General features: G+C 38.2%; 2 protein-coding genes across 8 annotated transcripts in view; both read left to right on the top strand.

The window, feature by feature from the left end:
* LOC5579847 (probable Ras GTPase-activating protein) overlaps window positions 1-24,696 on the top strand; it is a 538,326-nt gene that overhangs the window by 374,831 nt on the left and 138,799 nt on the right. The gene's annotated exons all lie outside the window — the stretch shown is intronic.
* Window positions 23,398-24,145, top strand: LOC110679469 (histone H1-like). Its single transcript, XM_021854136.1, has one exon. It carries the CDS (start codon window positions 23,464-23,466, stop codon window positions 24,142-24,144), a length of 681 nt encoding a protein of 226 aa, XP_021709828.1. The 5' UTR covers window positions 23,398-23,463; the 3' UTR covers window position 24,145.

The raw sequence follows: 24,696 nt of genomic DNA, 5'->3' as shown, positions 1-24,696 counted from the left end.
AGTTTTAACTTTTGTTCAGCCAACCTGAATGATATTGATTAAAGGTTATTTAAAGCTTTAATCAAATCAACAGCCATTGTCGAAAAATTGTTCACCTGTATGTTGATAAAAATATAAAGCCTGTCCACGTTAAATTTCGGACACCCAAATAATGGCAGCAAAAAAAAGTTACTCATAATTCAACAAAAACAATTGTTTATTTCAGAATAAAAGAGTTATATCTACAAAATAAACAGTTGACAAGGATGTTAATCCTTCTTTCTGTAAAATTCTCGAACTTTCTGTGGTACACCCGCCATCCGTGTCCGAAATTTATCGTGGACAGGCTTTACATACCGAAATATATACCTACATTGGGTCGAACACTAAATTGATTATTATAAAACTGTTTCATCGAACAACAAATTTTTCACATCCCGAAGCAGACATGCTGTAAACGCACACGGGCCTATCATTTGTCGAAAAAAATCCTGAATCCGGCATCGATGACCTTGTGTAACAACAAGAGTAGAACACTACACTTGATGACGCAGATTTCTTCGTAACATTTTTAATTAACTGTACGATATCGAAATCATTACCAACTTGCGTTGACAACAATTGAATAGCAGAAATTAAAAATTACCGAGGATTCTATTTTGAAACACAAATCACAACACACTTTGACAGCTAATTCAAGTGTTTTTGCATAGCGCTGTTATCACTTCTTCAGCCTCAATGCAGCCTTTAAAATAGCCCTTATTCAGACAAAACAATATGTTAGTCCCTTGCTGTTGATGATGTTCACACAGTCTCATGTGGAGCAGATGTCAAGGTAAGTGGTTATAAATCAGCGAATCCCAGTTCAAATCTCAATGGCACATATTTACTAATCTTCATCTTTAAATTCCAGCACTTTTCTACACTATGTGTTTGAAATTGTTAGTTGCGTTGATAAAACCCAAAACTTATAAACCTGTAAATACTTTTTATTTTTTATTTTTTTGGTTAATTGTTGAATAATGGTTGAATAAGCGATCGTTAAGCTTTCGAAGGTTGCCATCTGTTCTAAAAATAGAATTATGGTTATTGCAAGAGGCCTGAATAAGCGCTTGCTAGACCTTTATTCAGCCTTCTATATAGCTTCAATTAAGCTTAAGGCTGAATAAAATCGCCAGAATTAGATGTTTAACAGCTGAACAAGAGTGAATGCAGGCTATGAACAGCTTTTGTTCAAACAAAGGCTGAATGTAATTGGCTTTAAAAGCGTTTGAGCAGCTTCAAATTGTTACCTGGGAGGGCCGTACGCTGTACAAATTTGGAGGTTGAATCGCCCCCATCACAGACTACAGAATTCAAAACTACCTCTGAATCCACTAAACCTGAGCATGGAATGGTGATCGACGATATCCTCACCCAACCGTACTTTTAAGGACGACAATTTAATTTTGGAAGAGTTTTGAAAATATTTCTACCGTTAAGCGCAACATTACTGGCAATACTCATAACAACAGAACTGTCGGCGAATTATGTAATAGTTTTGGTGAAATTTTTAGTGATTGCGGTAAACATTCTACCAAAATCAGTAAAATTCCACAAAAATTTACAATCATTAAGCTGCAGCAAATCCAATGTCCGGTTTGTGAAATCGCTGGCTACGAGATGGCTGAAGAAAATCAGCCCAAGCCGCTTGTTCAAGCGCCCATCGTCATCGCCACCGCAAATCTTATCGAGCGAGGAGGATTTCAACCTGTTCGCTGGCAAAATGTGTCCGTGTTACTCGATTCTCACAGTTCAATCGGCCCTTTTCAGGGCCAACAAATGTGTCCTAAAGAGTTATTTGTGTAATATTTGCTAATGTGTTTACCACATTCTTACTATAATTCATCTCGTAGTATCATGCAATATCTGATTAGTTATGAATAATTGACAAAACGACAGTTTGAGAAAGGAGGACGCTGCTGCAGTGCTGTCAGAATGCAATATATTTTCCATTGTTAAGGAATGATTCAAATATTACGTACCTAACCCAAAATCAATCGAAAATAGTTATTTTGAAGCAATTGCTCTAAATTAACAATGATCAAGTATACACTTAAAAATCAATTCTTCAATTTAATGGCCTAAGCTTCTGAATACATGTAAAGTGATTATTTTGTATGAATAAAAATAATGACACACAATGTCTATAATAAATCAGAATTGACATGCAACAAATAGTGTGAAAATTCATTGGATTTTTAGTAGTTTAAATCTTTCATAAGTTCGTGACGGTCTCAAGCCAGGAAATAGAGGAGGCTAACATTATCCAACGTCAACTTGGCGGTCGTATATCGGAAACAACCTCTTATTTTTTCATTATGAGCTTTTATTGGCTTTTATCGGTGAAAGCGATACTACTCAAAGTGGAAGGGAGCAAGGAGAGTAATGAAAGAATATGATGGATAGAATCGCAAGCGAGCGACGAGAGAAATGAATAGAAGTTGAAAACTAACAGAGGGCCATATATGAACAACACAATCGAAGCGACAAATCGTTGCCTAACGTCCTGGTTGTGAACGGCTAGATGTTGTAGCGTTGGTCACTACTAACACTAGACAGGCAAAAATTTGTCACCTCGACCTGTTAACTATATTGTTCGGCGGATGTTTCAGTTCTATCGATCGGTGGCATATTTTCGGGGATTCATATGAAAGTCGCGTTACTTATTGGATTTTTCGCGCCTCGTCTCATATGCCCCTAATTCGCCCAAGTGATCTTTTATTCGAACCGAAGTTTTTGTAATTTCTTCGCCAATTGGATTTTATTTCCAATAAGTAACGCGACTTTCATATGAATCCCCGAAAATATGCCACCGATCGATAGAACTGAAACATCCGCCGAACAATATAGTTAACAGGTCGAGGTGACAAATTTTTGCCTGTCTAGTGTTAGTAGTGACCAACGCTACAACATCTAGCCGTTCACAACCAGGACGTTAGGCAACGATTTGTCGCTTCGATTGTGTTGTTCATATATGGCCCTCTGTTAGTTTTCAACTTCTATTCATTTCTCTCGTCGCTCGCTTGCGATTCTATCCATCATATTCTTTCATTACTTTCCTTGCTCCCTTCCACTTTGAGTAGTATCGCTTTCACCGATAAAAGCCAATAAAAGCTCATAATGATAAAGTCATGCGGTGATTAAACTTTGGAAATAACCTCTTATTTTATTCGTAAATTATACACGAACTATTTTTTTGGTTAAACTACTGTAATTAAGCTGTAGTAAAGTTCTTTTCAAGGATTTGCAAAGTTACAGTCCTTAGAGAACCTTAAACTTTTGAGGCGAATATATTTCTACGAATTTTCACAACAAAGTGTCAGTTATGCGAAGGAACGAGAAGCACACAGAAAAAAAAGATGATGAGGCTTTCCTCTGATTCCGCCATGGAATCTCACAATGGTTCAATCCCAGATAATGGATTCTGACAACAACTGCTAAAACAATTTCTCCAGAAATGTTTTGAGGAATTTCTCACAAATTCATTATAAATTCATGTTGGGATTCCAGCAGAAAACTGAAATAAACTCGGCTATTTTGCTATTTTTTTTTCTTCACAGGTTTCGTTTCCGCTATGCTAATTTAGGAAGCATCAGTATTCCTGGGTGTTTTCAATAAAGTTCAACTGAAGGTTCGAATGCGTGTATTTGAAGCAGAATCCACTGACCAATTCATGACGCAATTTGTTTTGTATGCTGCAAAATTTTCTAAAGGGATAAACTTCGCAAAAGAATTTCTAGTAAAATTTTGGAGAAAAGTATCTGAAAAAATGCAGAGACAATTTTCTAATAAATCATCAAGCAAAATATCTCGGTACGATTTTACTCTACTCAACGAGTTGGAGGAATTGCAAAAAAAAACTTCGAGCTTTTGAAAGGTAAAATAATACTTTTAGTTGAATCCCAGAAATTCCGGATCCATTAATTATGATAGGGTTTATGGGGGATGGGGGCTCTGAGGTATCTTACGCGCTATACAATTTATTTTTAATTTTCATACAAAAAATCTTAACATGGGAGAGGGGGGGTTGAAAAACCCCGAAAATTGTCTTACGTAATTAATGGATCGCCCCTTACCCAACATGGCTAGCCACGTTCCAACGAAATTTTAAAGCAAAAAGTACATGTACATACTAAAGACAGTAAAATCGCCTAAATTTATGCTCTGACTAGTTAAAGTTGTTGTAGAAGCGATGTAGGTACGATAGGCAAACAGATTCATCACTAAATAAATCGCACTCGCTCTTTCCGCGTGTGTAGGGATATGAGATGGATGGATATGAGTTATGAAAGGGGTCCGCGTGGTCTGTAGGGATTTGAATTCTAAACTTGTAACCAACTCAGTTATTGGGTCACCAAGTGGCTCGGTAGCTTAGTTGGTAAAGCGCTCGTCTAGCATATAAGAGTCCTGGGTTCAAATCTCAGCCGAGCACGTGGATTTTTTCCATAATGTCACCCATAATTTGTCCATCTTTACCACGCGTAATGAGTTAATTAATTTAATAACCATGCGGATTGGATTACCGAACAGCTCAATATAAGCGTCAATTTATAAATTTGAGTGTTTAATTGACGGTGCTTAATGAAAACAAAATCAAACTTTGTCTAATATAGAATTCAGAGTGAATATATAAATTTAGTTAATTTTATGACTTGAGTTTTAAATTAAATTATATTAATTGCATGTTGAAAAAAAAATATTTCTAAATGTACTTTTTGGAGAATCTTAATCCAAATAAATTGTGCTGAACGGATTAAAAATAAGGATAAAATTTACACAAACTAAATAAAAGATAGGAATTTTTAGGCGAATTGTTCAAATTGGTGAATTTTGTACACTTTACTTAATTTATAGAAGAAATCTAATCAAATGAAATTTTCCCAAAATACTTCAAAAATGTTAACTTTAATCTCTCGAAGTTTTAAAATTCCTCTCTCTGTAATTATAAATTTAAACATTTTTGATGATTCAACTAAATGAATTGTTTATCTGATATCAGGGCTTTTCGAATTAGGAGATTCACGTTCACAGTAGCGTACGTACCGCTGAAACTAAAAATCTAGATTTTTTCAATACTCATTGTATCTATTTAAAAATACCTATCCACTTGCTACATCGTGCCGTTATTTTTTGTAAGGATCTAAACCATTCCTCGTTGTGAACGAGATTTTTAGCACAGAGCTAGCTCAACTCGGGACTGACGGCCTTTCTTCCCTTTTCCCTTCCAAAGAAAGTCTTCGCTACCTGTATTAATGTTAAGTGACCATCTCATCTCGGGTATAGAATAGGATCCCAGGTCCTCGGAATAAATGGCGTGTATTCTTACTACTATACCAAGATGCACAGTCAATTTAAAGCAACAATATTCCAATTTTTAGCTCTAAGGCACATACCAAAGTCAGCAAAAAAAAAAATTGAATTATATTTTTCTAGACCACCGACCGATAATTTTCGTTTTAGTTGCAAATAGAAGGGGATAATATTGGCTATCTTGAGTCAAAATTCCAGGCATGCCGATTTTTTTGCTTTGAAATAGAAACGCAGCACACCGTGTAGCTTAAAGCAATTAATCAAACGCCCAATCAAACAACTTTTCTTAAAATTCTCTTTTGAAAAAACTAGGTTTTATTGAGTCAAAGTCGTAATACTCCAATTTTTTCTTCTTGACTTTTTGAATTTAAAAGACCAGATTTTTTTTTAAGATGACAAAATTTCAAAAAGTTTCGTTTCCATTGCTAGTCTTTTTGACTGCAATGAGGCTTGAGTAAGATTAGCCTAACAAGAAATTTCCCCTTATTTAATCGATCGAACTTATCCAGTGTCGATGAAAAATATCCGTCTAGGTTTGATTAAAATAAATCTATAATAGCATAGGATTTGGTCAATTATATCTATGGTGGCATCGAAATCGTTCGTGCAAAATATATGAACCCAAATTGTACACACATAGATTGCATTTTCCAGCAGACAGTAAACGTAACTATGTATGCTCGGTAATCTACGTGTTCCAATCATTCGTTACTTTGATCAGTTGATATATTGGACACTAATAGCTTATTTCCAAAGTATTGAGCTACTAAATACCAAGTTACACCAAATTATATGAGATCCAATAAAAATACCAAGATTTGTACCAATGTGCAGATATTTCACGCTAGTAGGGGGAGGTAGGATTTCGGCAAAGTGTGATGATCCATGCATTTTTAAGATTTCATATAAAAGTATTACAAAGGGCGAGGAGGGCAGTGGTTGAATTTTTTAATTGACGTACTTAATAGATTATCCCAAGAAAAATGAAAGGAAAAGAGCAAGTTTCCTGATTGAAAAAATACCCTTCCCAATAATTGGGCATCTCTGATCATTTTCGTCAGCATATCCCTTCATTGCAACGAATTCAGCCCTACCCGGTAGCAAAGACGGCACGTGACGCTTCTCCATGCTCATGTTGACCCACTGACTGCCGGGAAAATCTACTTAAAGTGGCCGAAATAACACTGTCCAACCCTCATAGGTGGCAGTACACCTGCTGTCCGTGTCTCGAATTCAAATCGAGCGTGAAAAGCGCGCGCGAGTGCTTACTTCCCAACCAGCCAAGCTCAACAACGGAAAGAAGGAAAAACACGACGACGGATAATGATCGGATTGAATAATATTCGCTTCCTGGTACCTAATGCAATTTAGGTGGGCTCTGTGGGTCTGTTCGGTTATTTCATGGGCGTTTGGTTTTGTCTGAGCCGACCTTCACCAAGCTACAAAATGGTTTTGATCTAATTTTGTGTAATTGCACTAGAGGGAAGGGAAAAAACGATAGCACAGTTAGGAGGCGAAGATTTGATCGCTGGCATGCGCAACGAACGGGATAGACAATTGCTGTCAGGTAGAATGTTACGTTGGATGTAAAGACGTACCGACGCCGAATTTTCTTCGGTTCTTCGGTTATCTCTACAAAGACAAAGTGGGATTGTGGGACCTTCCTTAGTCCAATAATGACGTCCATTGCTACGAAGCATTGCCATGCTGACGATGACTTCGGTTCCCGGTTTTCCCAGGATCTTTTCCTAATGGAAGCTCTCGGTTAATAACTGTTAAAGTATTTTTTGAAAACTAAGCTGAGGGCAGGCTCTATCCCAGTGAGGACGTAACACAAGAAGAAGAACAAGTTAATCAAAGTTTAACAAACTGTGCACTTTTGTCTTCTGGGCTATTTTTTGCCGGATCCAATTTCAATCCAGTAACGATGATCGTAATGAGCCTCTGTACGTGCCATAAATTCTTTTGTTCTTTTGACTTTTACTGTTCGCCATGTGTTGGTGCTGTCTCGTCCTATCACAGGGGGAAACTTGAAAACAGGGCGCACAGTAGAAGTGAAACGTTTTATAGCATGCATAGGCTCATTGGTCATAAATAAATTTTATAGCAATTTTCTTAAAGGTGCGAGAATCCAACACGTATAACCCCTGAAGGTATGCAACATTATAATCACAACGCTCTCTCAAACTGTTATAACTTTTGTGCGATCGAGCGGTATGCACCGTGAAAGATTTCCACTCAGAGTCCGTTGATATGTTGGTCAATTTTGAGTTCAGTGAAAAATTGTCTGATCATATTTTGTTAAACAAGAAAAATAAAACTCCATATTCTAATAAACAATATAAATAAACTGTTTTTTGGTTCCACTCTACTCACTAAAAAAAATATTTTCTTGTAAACTCTCAGAACATCAGACAAATAAATGTTTGACTTTATAAACACTCTGTCAGAAATGAAAAGAATGTTTGCTTGTGGATTCCAGTCACTTTATTTATAATAAATTGGTAAAATAACAAACAAAAAGATGGTAATTATCTATCTATGAATGTACATATCTAATTAAGTCATTAAGTAGAAAACTTTTAGAGTTGATGCGAATAATTCGACCAGTGCCAGTGTCCTGTCATGATCTAATCGCTCACTAAACTGTTATAACTTTTGTGCGATCGGGTAACATGCATACAAGTTGGTCACTAATAAATTACGAGCGGTAAAGAGTCATAAAAATATGTAAATTTCAAACAAAACACGATTGGCGAAGAGGCTCTTCTACATTGCGTTCTGACTAGGACAGAGCCTGCCTCTCATGTTTGCATGTGTAAGTATATCGTGTGGCAGATATGAATATATCGTTGGTAGTTCGACTGTAGTTCCTTGTTGGTGATATATTGGCTTTTCAGTCTTGACAAAATTAAAAACTGTTATTTTATTTTGTCCAACGTTTCGGTCCGCTTGGGACCTTCCTCAGGGACTCAATTGTTACAGTTCTTTCGTCCAGTGTGGTTCGGTAGAACCTGTTCCTGTCTGGTGGATCGATTTTTCCCGCACGTCCGCAGCCAGTTTAAGATGCTTTTTCGGTGGAAAAAAGGTCCCACACGGACCGAAACGTTGGACAAAATAAAATAACAGTTTTTAATTTTGTCAAGACTGAAAAGCCAATATATCACCGATATGAATATACCTTGAATATGCCCTGGGAAATCGAAAATATACATGTGCGCTGTGACAAATAATTTCAATCGGCGGCGGCGTCAGTGTGTCACGCCGTTGACAGTTTACAGCGGTGGCGACGGCGGCGTACATCGGCGAGGGGATAATTTAACAGAAAAAAAATTCACAAATATAAATTATGTAATTTTGTGTGTACATATCTTTATGGTTAATCTACCGGCAACATTGTTTTTGTACAAGCTCTTCCAAGCTCTTCTGTTTTTAGAATCATTTTTTTAATTCCTTTATTAAGGTGCAGATGAATCGAAGCCAAACCTCAAATTTTCAAGAGCACGAATCTGGAGAACCAAACATCCATTTAAGCTGAAAACTTAATCGATTGGTCACTAGCTGGTAATGACCAATCGATTAAGTTTTTATCTCAGACGGGTGCTCGGTTCTTCAGATTTGTGCTCTTGAAAATTTGAGGTTTGGCCTTGATTCATCTTCACCTTAACCTTCATCCAGCCAACATACTTTTCACATGCAAAAAACACACTAAAATGTGCATAACGTTTTTGTTTCTTTATGGATTTTGTTGAAATTTTCAGAACTTCCCGAAAAACTCTTCTAGTTTATGGTCCAGGAAACTTGGGAATATGGTCCACGTGGTTCCGGAGTTATTCCGGATTGTCTTGGGGTACCAAAATTGGCCACATCGTCCATTCAACGGATATCTCAAAACCCAGATGAGTTAGAAGATTGGTGTCTTCGGCAAAGTTGTTCAACAGACCAAGAGCTATCCGTCAGTAACAATCTTAATTGAGAATTTATCCGCTAGGTGGCGCTAGTAACATTTTTTCTTCAACCATCTATATCTCAAGATCTTGATGAGCTAGAAGGTTGGTGTCTTCGGCAAAGTTGTTTAGCAGACCAAGAGCTATCCGGCAGTAACAATCTTAGTTGGGAATTTATCCGCTAGGTGGCGCTAGTAACAATTTTTCTTCAATCTTCCATATCTCAAGATCTTGATGAGCTAGAAGGTTGGTGTCTTCGGCAAAGTTGTTCAACAGACCAAGAGCTATCCGGCAGTAACAATCTTAGTTGGGAATTTATCCGCTAGGTGGCGCTAGTAACAATTTTTCTTCAATCTTCCATATCTCAAGATCTTGATGAGCTAGAAGGTTGGTGTCTTCGGCAAAGTTGTTTAGCAGACCAAGAGCTATCCGGCAGTAACAATCTTAGTTGGGAATTTATCCGCTAGGTGGCGCTAGTAACATTTTTTCTTCAATCTTCTATATCTCAAGATCCTGTAGAGCTAGAAGGTTGGTGTCTTTGGCAAAGTTGTTCAGCATACCAAGAACTACCCGGCAGTAACAAACATAGTAGGGAATTTGTTCGTTAGGTGGCGCTAGTTACAATTTTTCTTCAATCTTCTATATCTCAAGAACCTGATGAGCTAGAAGGTAAGTGTCTTCGGCAATGTTGTTTAGCAGACCAAGAGCAATCCGGCAGTAACAATCTTAATTGGGAATTCATCCGCAAGGTGGCGCTAGTTACAATTTTTCTTCAATCTTCTATATCTCAAGATCCTGTAGAGCTAGAAGATTGGTGTCTTCGGCAAAGTTGTTGAACAGACCAAGAGCTATCCGTCAGTAACAATCCTGATTGGAAATTTATCCGCTAGGTGGCGCTAGTAACAATTTTTCTTCAATCTTCTATATCTCAAGATCTTGATGAGCTAGAAGGTTTGTGTCTACGGCAAATTTGTTTAGCAGACCAAGAGCTATCCGGCAGTAGCAATCTTAATTGGGAATTTATCCGCAAGGTGGCTCTAGTTACAAATCTTCTTCAATTTTATACAGCAAGGACCCGATTTTGTCAGCCCCTCGATGAATTTTAGGTTGACAAAATGGGGAACCTGACAAAATCGGGTCATTTTATTTTGTTCCTGTTTTTCAAATTTTGACGTGTTACATGGTTACATGGACTTTTAGGAGGGCGATGGACATGGGCGTAGCCAGTATTTTTGATCAGGGGCTCCCCCTCCTTAATTTTGGTAATATAGATTTTTAATACTTAATAAAAGGCATTGCCATAGCCCCCTCTGGCAACGCCCGTGCGTGCATGAAATCAATCATCATCATAAATTTTAATGTAAACGTGGTAAAATATGACGATAACAATTTTTTGACAAATTTAAAATAGGCTGGCAAAATCGGGTCAAAAAGCTGACAAAATCGGGGGCAGACATAATCGGGGGCTGACAAAATCGGGTCAGTACTGTATATTTCAAGATCCTGATGAGCTAGAAGGTTGGTGTCTTCGGCAAAGTTGTTCAGCAGACCAAGAGCTATTCGGCAGTAACAAACATAATTGGGAATTTGTTCGTTAGTTGGCGCCAGTTACAAATTTTCTTCAATCTTTTATATTTCAAGATCCTGATGAGCTAGAAGGTTGGCGTTTTCGGCAAAGTTGTTTAGTAGACCAAGAGCTATCTGGTAATGATTGGGAAATTATTCGCTAGCTTGCGCTAGTAACAAATTTTCTTCAATTTTATGTATGAAAAGTTAACAAGCAGATCAATGTTGGGTGGCTCCAGTTTGTCTTCGGCAAAGTTGTTCACATCGTGGCGAAAATTTTAAATTTCTTATATTTTATGATCGAGATTTTTTACGCTTGATTTCGCAGCTCAACAGCCACAATACATGAGTTGGATCATCAATTTGTTTTAAATGCTGTTTTCTTTCAAAGCCTTATATTTTATTTACGAGATTTTTTGGTGGAGCCTTCCTTCGCCGAGTGGTTGGAGTTCGCGGCTATAAAGCAAAGCCATGCTGAAGGTATTCGATTCCCGGTAGGCCCAGGATCTTTTCATAATGGAAATTTCCTTGACTTCTCTTAGCATTGAGTATCGTACCTGCCACACGAAAATGGCAACTTTGGCAAAAAAAGCTCTCAGTTAATAACTGTGGAAGTTCTCATTGAACACTAAGCTGAGAAGCAGGTTCTGCCCTAGTGAGAAAGTAATGTCAAGAAGAAGAAGAAGTAGAAGAACGAGCTTTGGGCTAGTTCATCTCGGGACCAACGGTTTAACTTCCCTTCAGAAGGAAGTCGTCTCTAAAATTTTGAATGATTATCTCTTAGATGGGTCGCATCCCAGGTCCTCAGCGTATGTTCTAATCACTATACCGAGTCCATTTCCACATAGAGTCCTAATTCTTTCTTTTTCTGCTAGAATTATAACGCACCTTTCTAATGTAAATAATAACATTGGGCTTTGACAGACACTCAATGTGTTTCATGATTGAATATTTTCGTGATTTTGCATCCAAAAGTCGATTTTGCTTTTGTGGGAGAACCTCATGGTTGAGATTTGAGTGTCAATGTACTTATACTGGAAGTTCAATAGATCAAGCGCCATCTGAAATAGAAAACTGAACCAATATTCATTTGCTGTATGGTGCTAGTAACCTCCCCAAAATTCTGAATTTGGTGGTCCCAAATAGCTAAAAAATGATTCACTAAACAGTTTAGAGCCCCAATATCTGTCTGATAGTGATAACATCGATTAAAATTTTGTTCCCTATATGTCACTAGTGCTATTTTCATAGAACTTATCTAATTCAACAATATGATAAGCAGGAAGGTTAGTTTTTCGGCAAATAATAGTGGATGGCCGAAATCTACCAAATAGGGATCAAGTTGGTTTGAGTTTTAGTGGCGCTGCCGTATTTGTTTAAGAAGAATTTTATTCCAAATTTGTAACTGGCGCCACCTAGCGAACAAATCCCCAACACCAACCTTCTAGCTCATCAGGATCTTGAGATATATAAGATTGAAGATGATTTGTAACTAGCGCCACCTTGCGGATAAATTCCCAATTAAGATTGCTACTGCCGGATAACTCTTGGTCTGCTGAACAACTTTGTTGAAGACACCAACCTTCTAGCTCTACAGGATCTTGAGATATAGAAGATTGAAGAAAAAATGTTACTAGCGCCACCTAGCGGATACATTCCCAGCTAAGATTGTTACTGCTGGATAGCTCTTGGTCTGTTGAACAACTTTGCCGAAGACGCCAACCTTCCAGCTCTACAGGATCTTGAGATATAGAAGATTGAAGAAAAATTGTGACTAGTGCCACCAAGCGGATAAATTCCCAACTAAGATTGTTACTGACGGATAGCTCGTGATCTGCTAAACAACTTTGCCGAAGATACCAACCTTCTAGCTCATCAAGATCTTGAGATATAGATGGTTGAAGAAAAAATGTTACTAGCGCCACCTAGCGGATAAATTCTCAATTAAGATTGTTACTGACGGATAGCTCTTGGTCTGTTGAACAACTTTGCCGAAGACACCAATCTTCTAACTCATCTGGGTTTTGAGATATCCGTTGAATGGACGATGTGGCCAATTTTGGTACCCCAAGACAATCCGGAATAACTCCGGAACCACGTGGACCATATTCCCAAGTTTCCTGGACCATAAACTAGAAGAGTTTTTCGGGAAGTTCTGAAAATTTCAACAAAATCCATAAAGAAACAAAAACGTTATGCACATTTTAGTGTGTTTTTTGCATGTGAAAAGTATGTTGGCTGGATGAAGGTTAATATCATTCCAAACATTATATTAGTTTTCTATATCTACGGATTGTGGGCTTCGTAGCCGTGCGGTTAGCGGCGTCAGTCGTTTGGGCGTATTGTGCTACGGAGTGTGGGTTCGATTCCCGCCCCAGTCGGAGAAAACTTTTCGTCAAACGAAAAAATCTTCACTGGTCCACTGGTTGTTCCATGTGTCCGTTGTCTAATGTTAGTTATGTTCAGTATGTGCAGCCTTTGGCTGAAGACGGTGTAAATTGTCTTTTTATATCTACGGATTCTGTGTTAAGTAACACTATCATCCCAAACTAAATTAAGCTGCTATTCACATTTTGTTTTTTTTTTCTATCTTTATTAACGAGATTTTTAGCCCTGGGCTAGTTCATCTCGGGACCAACGGCTTTACTTCCCTTCCGAAGGAAGTCGTCACTGATTTTTTTAGTGACTATCTCGGGGATGGGATTCGATCCCAGGTCCTCGGCGTGAGAGGCGTGTGTTCTAACCACTACACCAGGTCCGTCCCCATTCACATTTTGTTAACAACATATTACATTTCATTGGCCGCACCAGTTCAGAATTTTACAAGTGCATTCAATTCATCTGCTAATGAGATGATACAAATCACTTAGAATCTGTGTTAATTTTCACTGGTCATCTGGTTCTAGAGATATTTCGGATTTGAGCGACTGACTCGTGGCTATTACCCACGTAATTGAATGTTATACAATGTTCTCATTTCCATTTATTTGTTTGTCAATACAATACTTTGATAAAAGTCTTTTGTAAAAAAATATGCAAATCGGTTTAACCAATTCAAATTTAATAAGCCTTTTTTTAAATAGAAGAGTTTTTTGAAATTTGATATAGTGTAGAAGTACCGAAAGCAAAATATATATTGCGGGTCAAATATTTTGTGGTGAGAATTGAAAAATTGAAGCTGCACATAGAGAAGTTAAAATAGAGTTCTGTCAAGCTATTTTGGTAACGATTCAATGGTATCCCAAAGACTTTAAACACTTGTAAAACTATCATATCCACTTTTGTGCTAAGTTTTATTACCAAATCTTAATTATCAAGATTTTATGAACAAAGTTTCGTAGAATTTTACTGAGGTTTTTAGTGGAAATATTTGTAGCCGATTTCTTTGGTTCATTTCTATCAAATCGTTCATAGTGCCCCACAGAAAATTACAGCTTCGAGGAATAACTATAATTGATTGCGAAGCTGTATAGATCATAATTTTGAGCAAGTTTAAAGTTTAAACGTTGATAAAAATAAATAATGAGTACCTATTTAGGTATCCCAGATTTTTTTTCTTGGGATTCCTAGAAAAATTTTAAAAGGAAATCTTGAAGCAAACCCTGAAAGAATACTTCAAAAAGATGCTGGTAAAATACCTGTGAGGATTTCTACACGAGTTTTTATGAAATGGAGATTATGGAGATATTGTGATAAAAAAATCAACGGAGAACACTAGGAAATATCTGGGGGGATTCCTGAAGACTTCTCTGGAAAAATATCTGCCGAATTTGTTTGAGGAACTCTTGCGTGGACTTGGAGGAAGTCTTGAAGAAATTTGTTGGGATAAAACTGCTTCAATAATCTCTGAATAAAGTCTCGAAATAGTCCCTTAAAAGATGGACGGAAGAACCTGGAGAAATTTTTCTCAACGTTGATTGAATATTTCGAGAAATTTGAAAAATAATGAAAAAATCACTGGCATAATCACTAAAAAATCTCTGAAGGAATATCAATATTAATTCTTTGACTTCTAGATAAACCTCTAGAGGCACGTATGAAACAACACCTGGAGAAGCTCTCGGAAAGGTTATTGAATAATATCATACAGAAAATCCTAAAGACATTTCTGAAGAAATCAATGAAGAGCTTTTGGAAAAATTAATGCATGTTTGTTTCTTTTTTAAGGACTGCAAAAGGTCAATTCCAGGAATTATTTTTGCTATGTTTCGTAGGAAATTGTCGCAAGAATTCATGAAGGAATATCAATAATAATCCATAAATCCTACAAAAAACCCGAAGTAATTCTATTAGGAATTCCTTGAACAATTAGCAGTGGAATACTTAAAAATCCTTAATTTTCTGGATTAACGCTCTGAGGAATTTTACAAAATATTTTTGAACCAATTCATGAAGAAACCGTTGGAGGAATCGTAACAAAACATATCAAAGCAAGCATTTCTTGGAAAAAGTTCCTGGATAGAAACTCGGAGGAATTAATAGAAGAATACTTGGCGTAGCTTCTGCAAAAAATCCTTTACAAATACTTACATACGTTTAAGAAAATCTTGAGAAAACGCCCAGAAATAGAACCTTTCTAAATTCCTCGAGGAACTTATATATTTGGAAAAAGTCCTGGTGGGATTCGTGGAATCAATTCTGAAGAAATCCAAATGTACAGAACATTTATTCCTGAAGAAAGAATCTAAAAGGATTTTCGATGCAATCCGTCGAAGAATTCCTGTAGGGTTCACTTGATAATTTTCTGACGAAATTCTTTGACGCATTTATGCATGATTTCCCGTAAAATGCCTACTTATTTCTCAAGGTATTTCTATTTTTTTTTGGGCTGAAATATTTATCGGCGTGGAAATACGAAATCAGCGGCGTAACGTTGATCGGCGTATGGCGCTCCGCCGATTCCTCAATCGGCGTCGGCGTGACGTAAAATGAGCCGGCGGCGGCGGCAAGGCGCAGCGGCGCACACTGATCGAGTAAATTTCTTTTACGAAAAAATGATCGACTGGTGAGATTCGGACCCACGACCTTCAGCTTGATTTTGCTGAACAGCTGATTGTTCATTTGCCATGCTTTTCTACTCGGGTGTGTCAAGCACAGTCTTGACATGCATTTTGAAAATATGTCATGGATAATGGAAAACTTTTTACCTAGGTAAAGCCTAAATGGTTCGTAAAATCAATGGGTTACATACATGGCCTGTTTCGCTATTCACCACATAGTAACGCACATGCGCTAGAGTCTATGTACGAAAAATCGCTAAAAATAACGCGAATTGTACGGTTGTACGTAATGATAATGACTATCACGCCTACCAAATATTTTTTCGATTAATGCTTTTATTTACGAGAAATTTGAAGCTAGATGTATTTCCTCATACAAAATTAAACGAGAAAACTTCTGCTGATCAACTGTGAACAAGAGCAAAGCAGGTAATCCATTGATCGGCGAAGAATACCATACCAAACACTTCGTGTCGTTTGCGTCATGCCAAGATTATCTTATATTAGAATTACAGTGCTGTTCTGATTAACAGCAGCGCATGTCGATTTTCATACAAAATAATCAACTTTGACATGCTGTAGTTTTGTTCCCTTTCAAGCAATCGAGCTGAAATTTTCTTCACAGAACTACAAATATGATCAATTTTGTAACTACAAAATTTCAGTTTTTTTAGAGTCCCTGCCGAAAAGTGAGACACTAGGTGAAATTTTTCGAAAAAATAGCAGTTTTTCATTTTAAAATTTTTCTTCTACAAATATTTTAAACATTTTCGGTTTAGGTGTAGGTCTGATAAGTAGGAGAAGATTGTTCCAATGGTAAGTGATATACAATTTAAAACTATAATGTCAAGCCGAAATTCAATTTTTTAAAACTGCTATTTTTTCGAACAATTTCACCTAGTATCTCACTTTCCGGCAGGGGCTTAGAAAATTTTGAAATTTTGTGTTTACAAAATTGGGGATATTTGTAGTTCTGTGGAGAAAATTTCAACTCGATTGCTTGAAAGGGAACAAAACTACAGCATGTCAAAGTTGAGCATTTTGTATGAAAATCGACATGCGCTGCTATTATTCAGAACAGCACTGTAGTTATGATGTTGTTCTGAATTTGAATAAAACCGGTAGATCATTGCTAAGATTTTCTAAATTATTTCTAAATTGTTACGATAGTTTGAACTAGTATAATTTATATGACCATTAAGGACATTGTCTCTGGCGTACAAAGATGGCAGGTAATATGGCACCCGCCAACTCTCTCAACTTCCTTTCCTCCAAACGCTTCCCCTCATCCATACTCTCGCACAACTACAGAGAGTGTTCAAGAAAAATTGAAAAAAGTGCCAACTTACCTACTTCGAATAAGTATATTTTGTTACTTACATCAATACAGTTTGTCTCCTTTGCATTCGGACACATTCTAGATCTTTAGTATAAATAATTTCCTAGTTTTGTGCAGAACTACAATCACTTCGCGAATGATATTTTTTTCTCACAACATATGTATTTTTTATCAACACAAACTACTTCCGTTTGTATTTTCCCTTCCATATACCATATACCGCGGCACTATGAAATCTTGATGAAATACTCTATGTATTCCACATTTTCGACTGGAGTAGTTTTTCAACGCAGAATTTCATATTTCATGGAATCGAATGTATTACTCCGGTTGTTTGTTTGTTTTGCAGTTGTCAGACGAATGTTGCTAGGGTTGTTGCTATGTATTTGAACAACATCCTGATATCTTGAATTGAAATATATCAACATGTCACTACTACATATACTGATGATATATTTGATTCATCTCACGAATACTACGAAATACCTTATTGCGGACACAGTGAAGTATCACCAATTATGAGAAGAAATATGAATAGCTTTGTGTTTTTTCACGTGCGTGTCCACGAGTTGTTTGTCTCAGCCATGTTTTTATTTTCAAGTATCTTGAAAACAGTTTTCCAAAAAATAAAAATAGATTTATAGAAATTATAGAATTCGGGGGATCAGAAAATGATGTTTTCCGTGATAGCTCCATCATGCGTTAGAATTGTTATTTAACCAATGTACAACATAGTAGCCCGACCTCTGTTAAAAAATCTTTACAGAATAAAGTATAGTTTTATGTAAAACTGTTTCTGTGATTCAAACGCCCAAAGTTTCAAAATTTTACGTTATCTTTTATCATTTTTCACAAAAATCCCTACCCGCCAAAAACCACCCCTCTTGATTTTTCTCATATTTCTAAGTGAATCTGAATTTAAGTTTCTATTCAAAACAGCAAAAACATCGAAAATCAATTGAAGTTTTGTAAAGTTATTACGATTTGAATTTGGGGTCATTTTAGCCCCATCGCACAGGCAGAAGGTTGACCAAATATAAATCTAACTGCTTTACAAAAATACTCTCACCTGTTTGTATGAAGTTTCCATTTTTAGTGTACAATCAAGAAGACTTCTCCCAGTAATAATTTATTCCGAAGTTAATAAGTGACTCACCAAGGAGCATCGGAAATTCACCAACAACAAAAAATCCGTTCCTTGAAGTACATGCAAAGGATTACGACTCAGAGAAAAAAAGCAAACTAGAAGCCAGACATGTTCCAGTTCCATACATGTGGTAGACGGAATGAAAGCAAAAAAAAGTTGGAAAACCAAAATACCGCCAGCAGAAGCATCAAAAAAGGGCTCAAAGAAAGAAAACAAACGAGCAACGAAAACCGAGTGGCTAATCTGTAGGCTGCCCGAAAGTATCAGAAGCAGTAACGGCAGCAGATGGAGGACAGGTGTTTCTGTGGTCACAAAATAAGCATGCTGGCGGTTAGCTGATTGGTTGAAGGAGCGGCGTTAGGCCTGGCATAAGTATGCGGTTGGAGTTCGATAAGCAAATGTTATACGATATCGTAAATTAAGAATGTTTTTGGATGTACCGTAAAAAGATCGGAATTTTGAGGTCGTCACGACACAATGGGTCCTAAAGTCCTATCTTAATTTTTGTACCAAACGTTAGAAACGCGCGTTTACTCAATTTTCTATTGTTTTGTGTTGGTTTAAGTCAAAAGAAAAAATTCTTTGTTTTTTTATTTATGCCATACTTCTAAATTTTAACTCAGATGGGTTTTTGTCACCGAAGTGAACGTCAAAGAAAACCAAAAGTGTCAAAGTTGAAATTCATCAATGTATTATGAACTAGCTATTATTTGAGCAGGAAATATTGTCGAAGTAGTTGCAAAAACATGCTCTTTCGTGTTTTGCAATGAAAACAAGATTTCCTTTTCAAAATTTTTAGACCCCATTGTTCATAGATCGTCGAATCGTTACGATTCATTTTTCCTTATAAAAAAAAACATTTCGTGATCGACTCAAGTGTGGGTAATTGAATATTTTCAAGCCTCAATTAGCCACTCATTAGGCTCTCTCGGCGATTTCATTGTTGCGCACTAGTGAGGTGCGTTGCGCCAGCATAGACCACAAGAACAAGGAAAAATCTCAAGACCGTCTTAGAGGAGAAACTTGTTCAAATTACCTGCCATATATGTGACCTTCCTTTCTCCCTCGTTCGCCTATTTGCTGAGTCGGCCCGAACTACTCTGGATTTCATGTCTTACAAAGGGGACGATCAGCGGCGGCAGTGCGGCTCCAAGGCTTTGATCTTTAGCTGGTATTGTCGCTTTTTGTGGGTCGGAATCAATGAGAAAATTTTGAGAGAAAAAAACAAAACTCTTTGTTCTGTTGGGTGCTACCGGATGGTTGGCATCACCACCATAGTAAGGCAATTCTTTACGAGTTTCCCAAAATCATAGAACCTGGTGTGATACATCATCGGTTCATGATTCAGTTCAAAAGAATGCCGCCAGGTTTCTCTGATGTTTTCGGATAGGTCGGCGGTGTATAAATCCCGAAAGAGTGTTTTGGTGGCGCTGGCGACTGCGTTCCAGTATCAGCCACTTCCGATCAGTAGAAAATGAACAACAGGAAATTCCCAGTTATTTGTGTTTCCTTTACCTTTCCAACATTGATGATTGTATGCGTGATTAGCTGGAAAGCGCGTGCTTTACTAATTGGATTCATGTCGATGGGGGTTTCAGATTTTTCAATTTGAATAGATAATGAGCGGCCTATCGTGTGCTCATTGGTGTTCCAATAAGTCGAACAAGAAATATCCACCTGACCAACATTTTTTTAGTATGATATAAAATAAATAAATTAGATTTGTTAGGTTCTAATCATTTATTCAGTTTGTGATATTTTGTATTTTGTAGTGAAGCTGTCAGAGCTTTTCTTCACTTCAGGTGAGAGCATATCTAAAATAAAATTTTGTATAATTTTGCAGCAGGCCGACTCCAAAGGCCAGTTGGGAGATTTGTGCCGTCGCCATATTTGAGACAATTTCATCATTTACCCGATGGAAAAGGAAAGGGAAGGGAAAGATGGGAGGAAATAGAGGTGGGGTCCCAAGAAATAAACAAAATCGCATAAGCGAAATGAGAGCATATAGCTCCATACCACAATGGGATCGAACAGCGTCCTAAAAAGGGCACTGCAAAACGCATGAGCGTTAAGAGAGCCTACAGTTCATTATATTATCAGATGATACAAAGTTCAATAATCGGAATCACAACTTCACACACAAATGTGTCAGCACGCTGAATATTTGACATGTGATAGTTGAGTCAACAGTGGCCTGTCAACGCTCTGACCAAGAGACTGCAATTCTACTTTGACATAATTGTTAAATACATCGTCACCCTTGGAGATGGCTCAGTAATGTACAAGTTTGTTTGACGATACAACTCCACACGAAATTGGAATAGCTGGTTTAGTGCCAAAGAAGCCATGCGATGCTCCAAAACGAGCTAAATTATTAGCCATTTCATTCCCAGCGATGGAAGAATATGCAACAGGCGATAACAATCCTCGACCTTGAGTTGGCCGAAGCAAGAGCTTATATAGCAGCTTGACTATTTGAATAGAAGCATATGACTTGATCCATTACGCGCTGTTGAAATGCGGATTGCATTCCACACATAAGAAAAAATATTTCTGCCTGGAAAACGGTGCAGTTTCTACCAAAGGAGTAAACCTGATTCAGACTTAGCTCACGAGAATATACACCAGCACCAGCTCTATCTTCAAGAAATGAGCCATCATTGTAACGTACTATATTGTTTGATATACTTCTTTCCAAATAGCCAGACGTCCACTCTTCCTGTGAAGGGAATTGTTTGGTATATTTCCTGTAAAGAAAGTGACAAACAATTGTGAGATCAATTGGAGCAAGGACATTTTGGTCCCAATTCAACAAAAGTAAAAACAACGAAGTGATCTACAGACACAGTGTTGGACCTACCCATAAACGGTAAAAGCAGGAAACTGCTTCTTGCTTCAGATGTATGTGTAGTGGCACAACGTCAAAATGAGCCTCGAGCGCTATCGTGGAAGTCGTAGAGAACGCATCAGACATCACCATCAAGCACATTCTTTAGAGATGGCCCAATATTGATTAGATTGTTCTCGCTTCGCCCTTTCACCACCACAGAAGACTTCCATATGTCCATATTGGTCGAACAACTGTTATGTAAAACCATTTCGTCTCCTTAATGCTACAACTAGATAACTCGAAAATCAAAATTTTTAGATGTGCAACTTTGAAAGTATGACCGTTTAACAAGGTGATGGTTAATCGCAGTGATTATGATTTAAAAATAATCATTAACTTGTGTATTTTGAATCACACGCTTAAGACCTGTGGATATTTTGCAGATCTAATTAAGAAAAATGTTTTGACATATTGAAGTCAAAAATTTCAAATTTCGAGTTATCTAGTTGTAGCATCAAGGGGACGATTTGATATACTTGGGTTTAAGGCCCCAGGTTTTACCAAAGGTTCGCCGGCATTGACCGAAGGCCATGCTAGCTTTTTGACTCTGAAATCAAGGTGAAATGTCCAAGAAAGTTTGGAATCTAGAACGACTCCGACGTACTTTACCTAATCAGTCACATTAATCTCAGTGCCAAAAAGACGTTAAGGTCCGTAAAGAGATTAATAGATGTTTTAATCGGTTTAACCGAAAAGCTTTATTGGCATCAGGTGCACCCCTATGAACATACCAACTTTTAAAGCAGGATAGTCATCAGTAAATAGCGTATCTGCTGCGAGATTCCACTAAAGTGGTAATAAGACTCCCCCTTGGGGGCATCCGCTTTCAAATCGCAGCTTGAGGCAATGTAGAGAAGAGATGTTGGTTTTTGAGCATTTGATGAATCCAATTGGTAATCAGTGTAGACAGCTCAGGGTTTTCTGCAGCTTCCAATGTGGCATCGAAAGACAGGTTATCAAAGGCACCCTGGATATTCAAGAAGACACCCAAGCAGGATTGCTACTGCTTTTTCGAACAATGAATGCTTTTTCGACAACTTTGTATAAAGGAGTCACTGTGGACAATACAGATTGGTAGGCATGTCAATTCACAAGAAGAGGCATGTTTGCCAAATAAACATCACGGATGTGACGATCTCTAATGCGTTCCAGACAGTCAGAAGAAAAGAGGTCAGACTGATTGGTCTAAAACTCTTCGCTTCTTCATACGACGCACGTCCTCCTTTCGGGATAAACTTTACAGTAATATCACGACAAGATCTGGAAATATACGCGGTAGCAAATCTGCTTACAAGTAGCTTTTTCAAAACATGTTTGATAAACTCAAATCCCTCCTGAAACAGAACAGGATAAATCCCATCTGCTCCTGGAGATTTGAAAGGAGCAAAACTATCGAGTACCCATTGAATCGATGAAAACTAGCTTCTTTCAAACTGGAAACATTTGTACAAAGGTTTTTCCAGCCGGATCGTTCAGCAGAACGAAGAGCCTTCTTGTAAGTCTTGTGAGCCAACTTGAACGACTCTGATCTAGCTGAACGGTGTTTGTTCCAATTCCTTCTACATTGTTTCCTGAGTCTAGTCAGATCGGAATTCCACCATGGGGTCCCGCTTGTAGTCTTGACAGACAGCAGAGGATATGCTTCTTCAAAAGCTTCCATAATATAGGATGTTGTAGTATCAACGACATCATCTAAATCAATTGGATTTTCAATGGACGGAAAGTATCCATGAAATTTGGTCGCAACGAATTCAATATAGAGTTTCCAGTTAGTTGACCAAAGATTTCTAACACGCTAAGTCTGCGCAGTTACATTCGAATGCTCAAAGAAGATGTAGCGTTGATTAGATAATTATTCCTTTATTCCTTCTCTGAAACATACCAATTCATCAACTCGTGACTGATTCTGTTCGAGCAGAGCGTTATGTCTAACTCTTCTTCTCTAGCAGACACCATGAAGGTGCGATTGCCTATAATAAGTAATCCATGATCTGTATTACTTAAGTATTACATCATACTGGAGTTTCTCAAATTGATATCTGAGATGCTCCAGATGATGTGATGAGTATTAGCATCTCTGCCCAAAATCAGCAGAAGGCTTTTTGTTAGACAGTGTACGACAATTCGTTTGAAATCATCCGTTGGATATTGTTGGCAAGCCCTTTGTTGCCAGCGCGTATCTGCAAAATGGGTATTCGTTTACTATCGCCATCGTGTGAGTGTTACTCTAGCTACCTATCGAGATGTCTGAAGTTGCCACTGAAGCCGCTGCCGCAGCCCCGGCTGCCTCGCCAGCCAAGACCAAGAAGCCAAGGGCCCCCAAGGGACAGGGCAAGCCGAAGAAGCCGTCGACCCACCACCCAGTCAACGACATGGTTGTTGCTGCCATCAAAACCTTGAAGGAACGCAATGGATCGTCCCTGCAGGCCATCAAGAAGTACATCGCCGCCAACTACAAATGCGATGTCGCCAAGCTTGCCCCATTCCTCAAGAAGGCCTTGAAGAATGGCGTCGAGAAGGGCAAGTTCGTCCAAACCAAGGGCACCGGCGCTTCCGGTTCGTTCAAGCTGAAGGCTGAAGCTAAGAAGGCCGCCAGTGAGAAGAAACCGAAGAAGGCCGGCGAGAAGAAGGCCAAGAAGGCTACCGGAGAGAAGAAGAAGGCCACCAAGAAACCAGCTGGGGAGAAGAAGGCCAAGAAGCCAGCCGGCGAGAAGAAAGCCAAGAAGCCGGCTGCAGCCAAGAAAGCCAAAGTTGCTGGTGCCAAGGCTGCCAAAAAGGCCGGTGGTGTGAAGAAGGCTGCTGCTCCGAAGCAGAAGGCCACCAAACCTTCCAAGACCGCCGCCAAGAAGCCCAAGACCCCAAAACCGAAGAAGGCTGCCCCAGCCAAGAAAGCTGCCGCGAAGAAGACCGCTGCCAAGAAGTAAATTTGGGACAGGGAGATATGCTGAACTACCCCGAAGTATTCGATCCAGAAAGGCATTCTACACAAAACCCGTGTAAATTAGCGATGTTTGATCAGCTGGCAGTACCGATAGACCATTCATTTTCATCGCGACAGGATCAATGGACAAACGAAGGAACCTGTTGGCAAGCCCTTTGTTGCCAGCGCGCACCTTCTATACAGCAACCCTGAACCACACACCTGTTTACGCCGAGATGACAGGTAATGCCAAAGGCTGTCAATTGGTGAGTAAACATCCGAAGGAAAACATAAAGAGGAAAGTGAGTTTGCTTATTTTAGTCGTGAATTATTACCTGGAATACGAGTGAATTTCTTTGATTATTTCTATTTCATCATTCTAAAGCCGTGAAGTATTATTATTTAAGGTAATTGCTATATATATTACGAATACCTGAAGTCTAAAACTAGTGGTTCTATAATAGGCGAATTTGATGTTCCTGTGACAGTGGTCATAACCATAAACCTATTGAATAAGTTGCAATTCTGCATCAACTGCAACGGTAAGGAACTATTT

Source organism: Aedes aegypti, chromosome 3 (assembly GCF_002204515.2).
Source record: "Aedes aegypti strain LVP_AGWG chromosome 3, AaegL5.0 Primary Assembly, whole genome shotgun sequence".
NCBI lineage: Eukaryota > Metazoa > Arthropoda > Insecta > Diptera > Culicidae > Aedes > Aedes aegypti.
The sequence above is the reverse complement of the archived record's forward strand: the minus strand, read 5'-3'. Positions and strand labels throughout refer to the sequence as shown.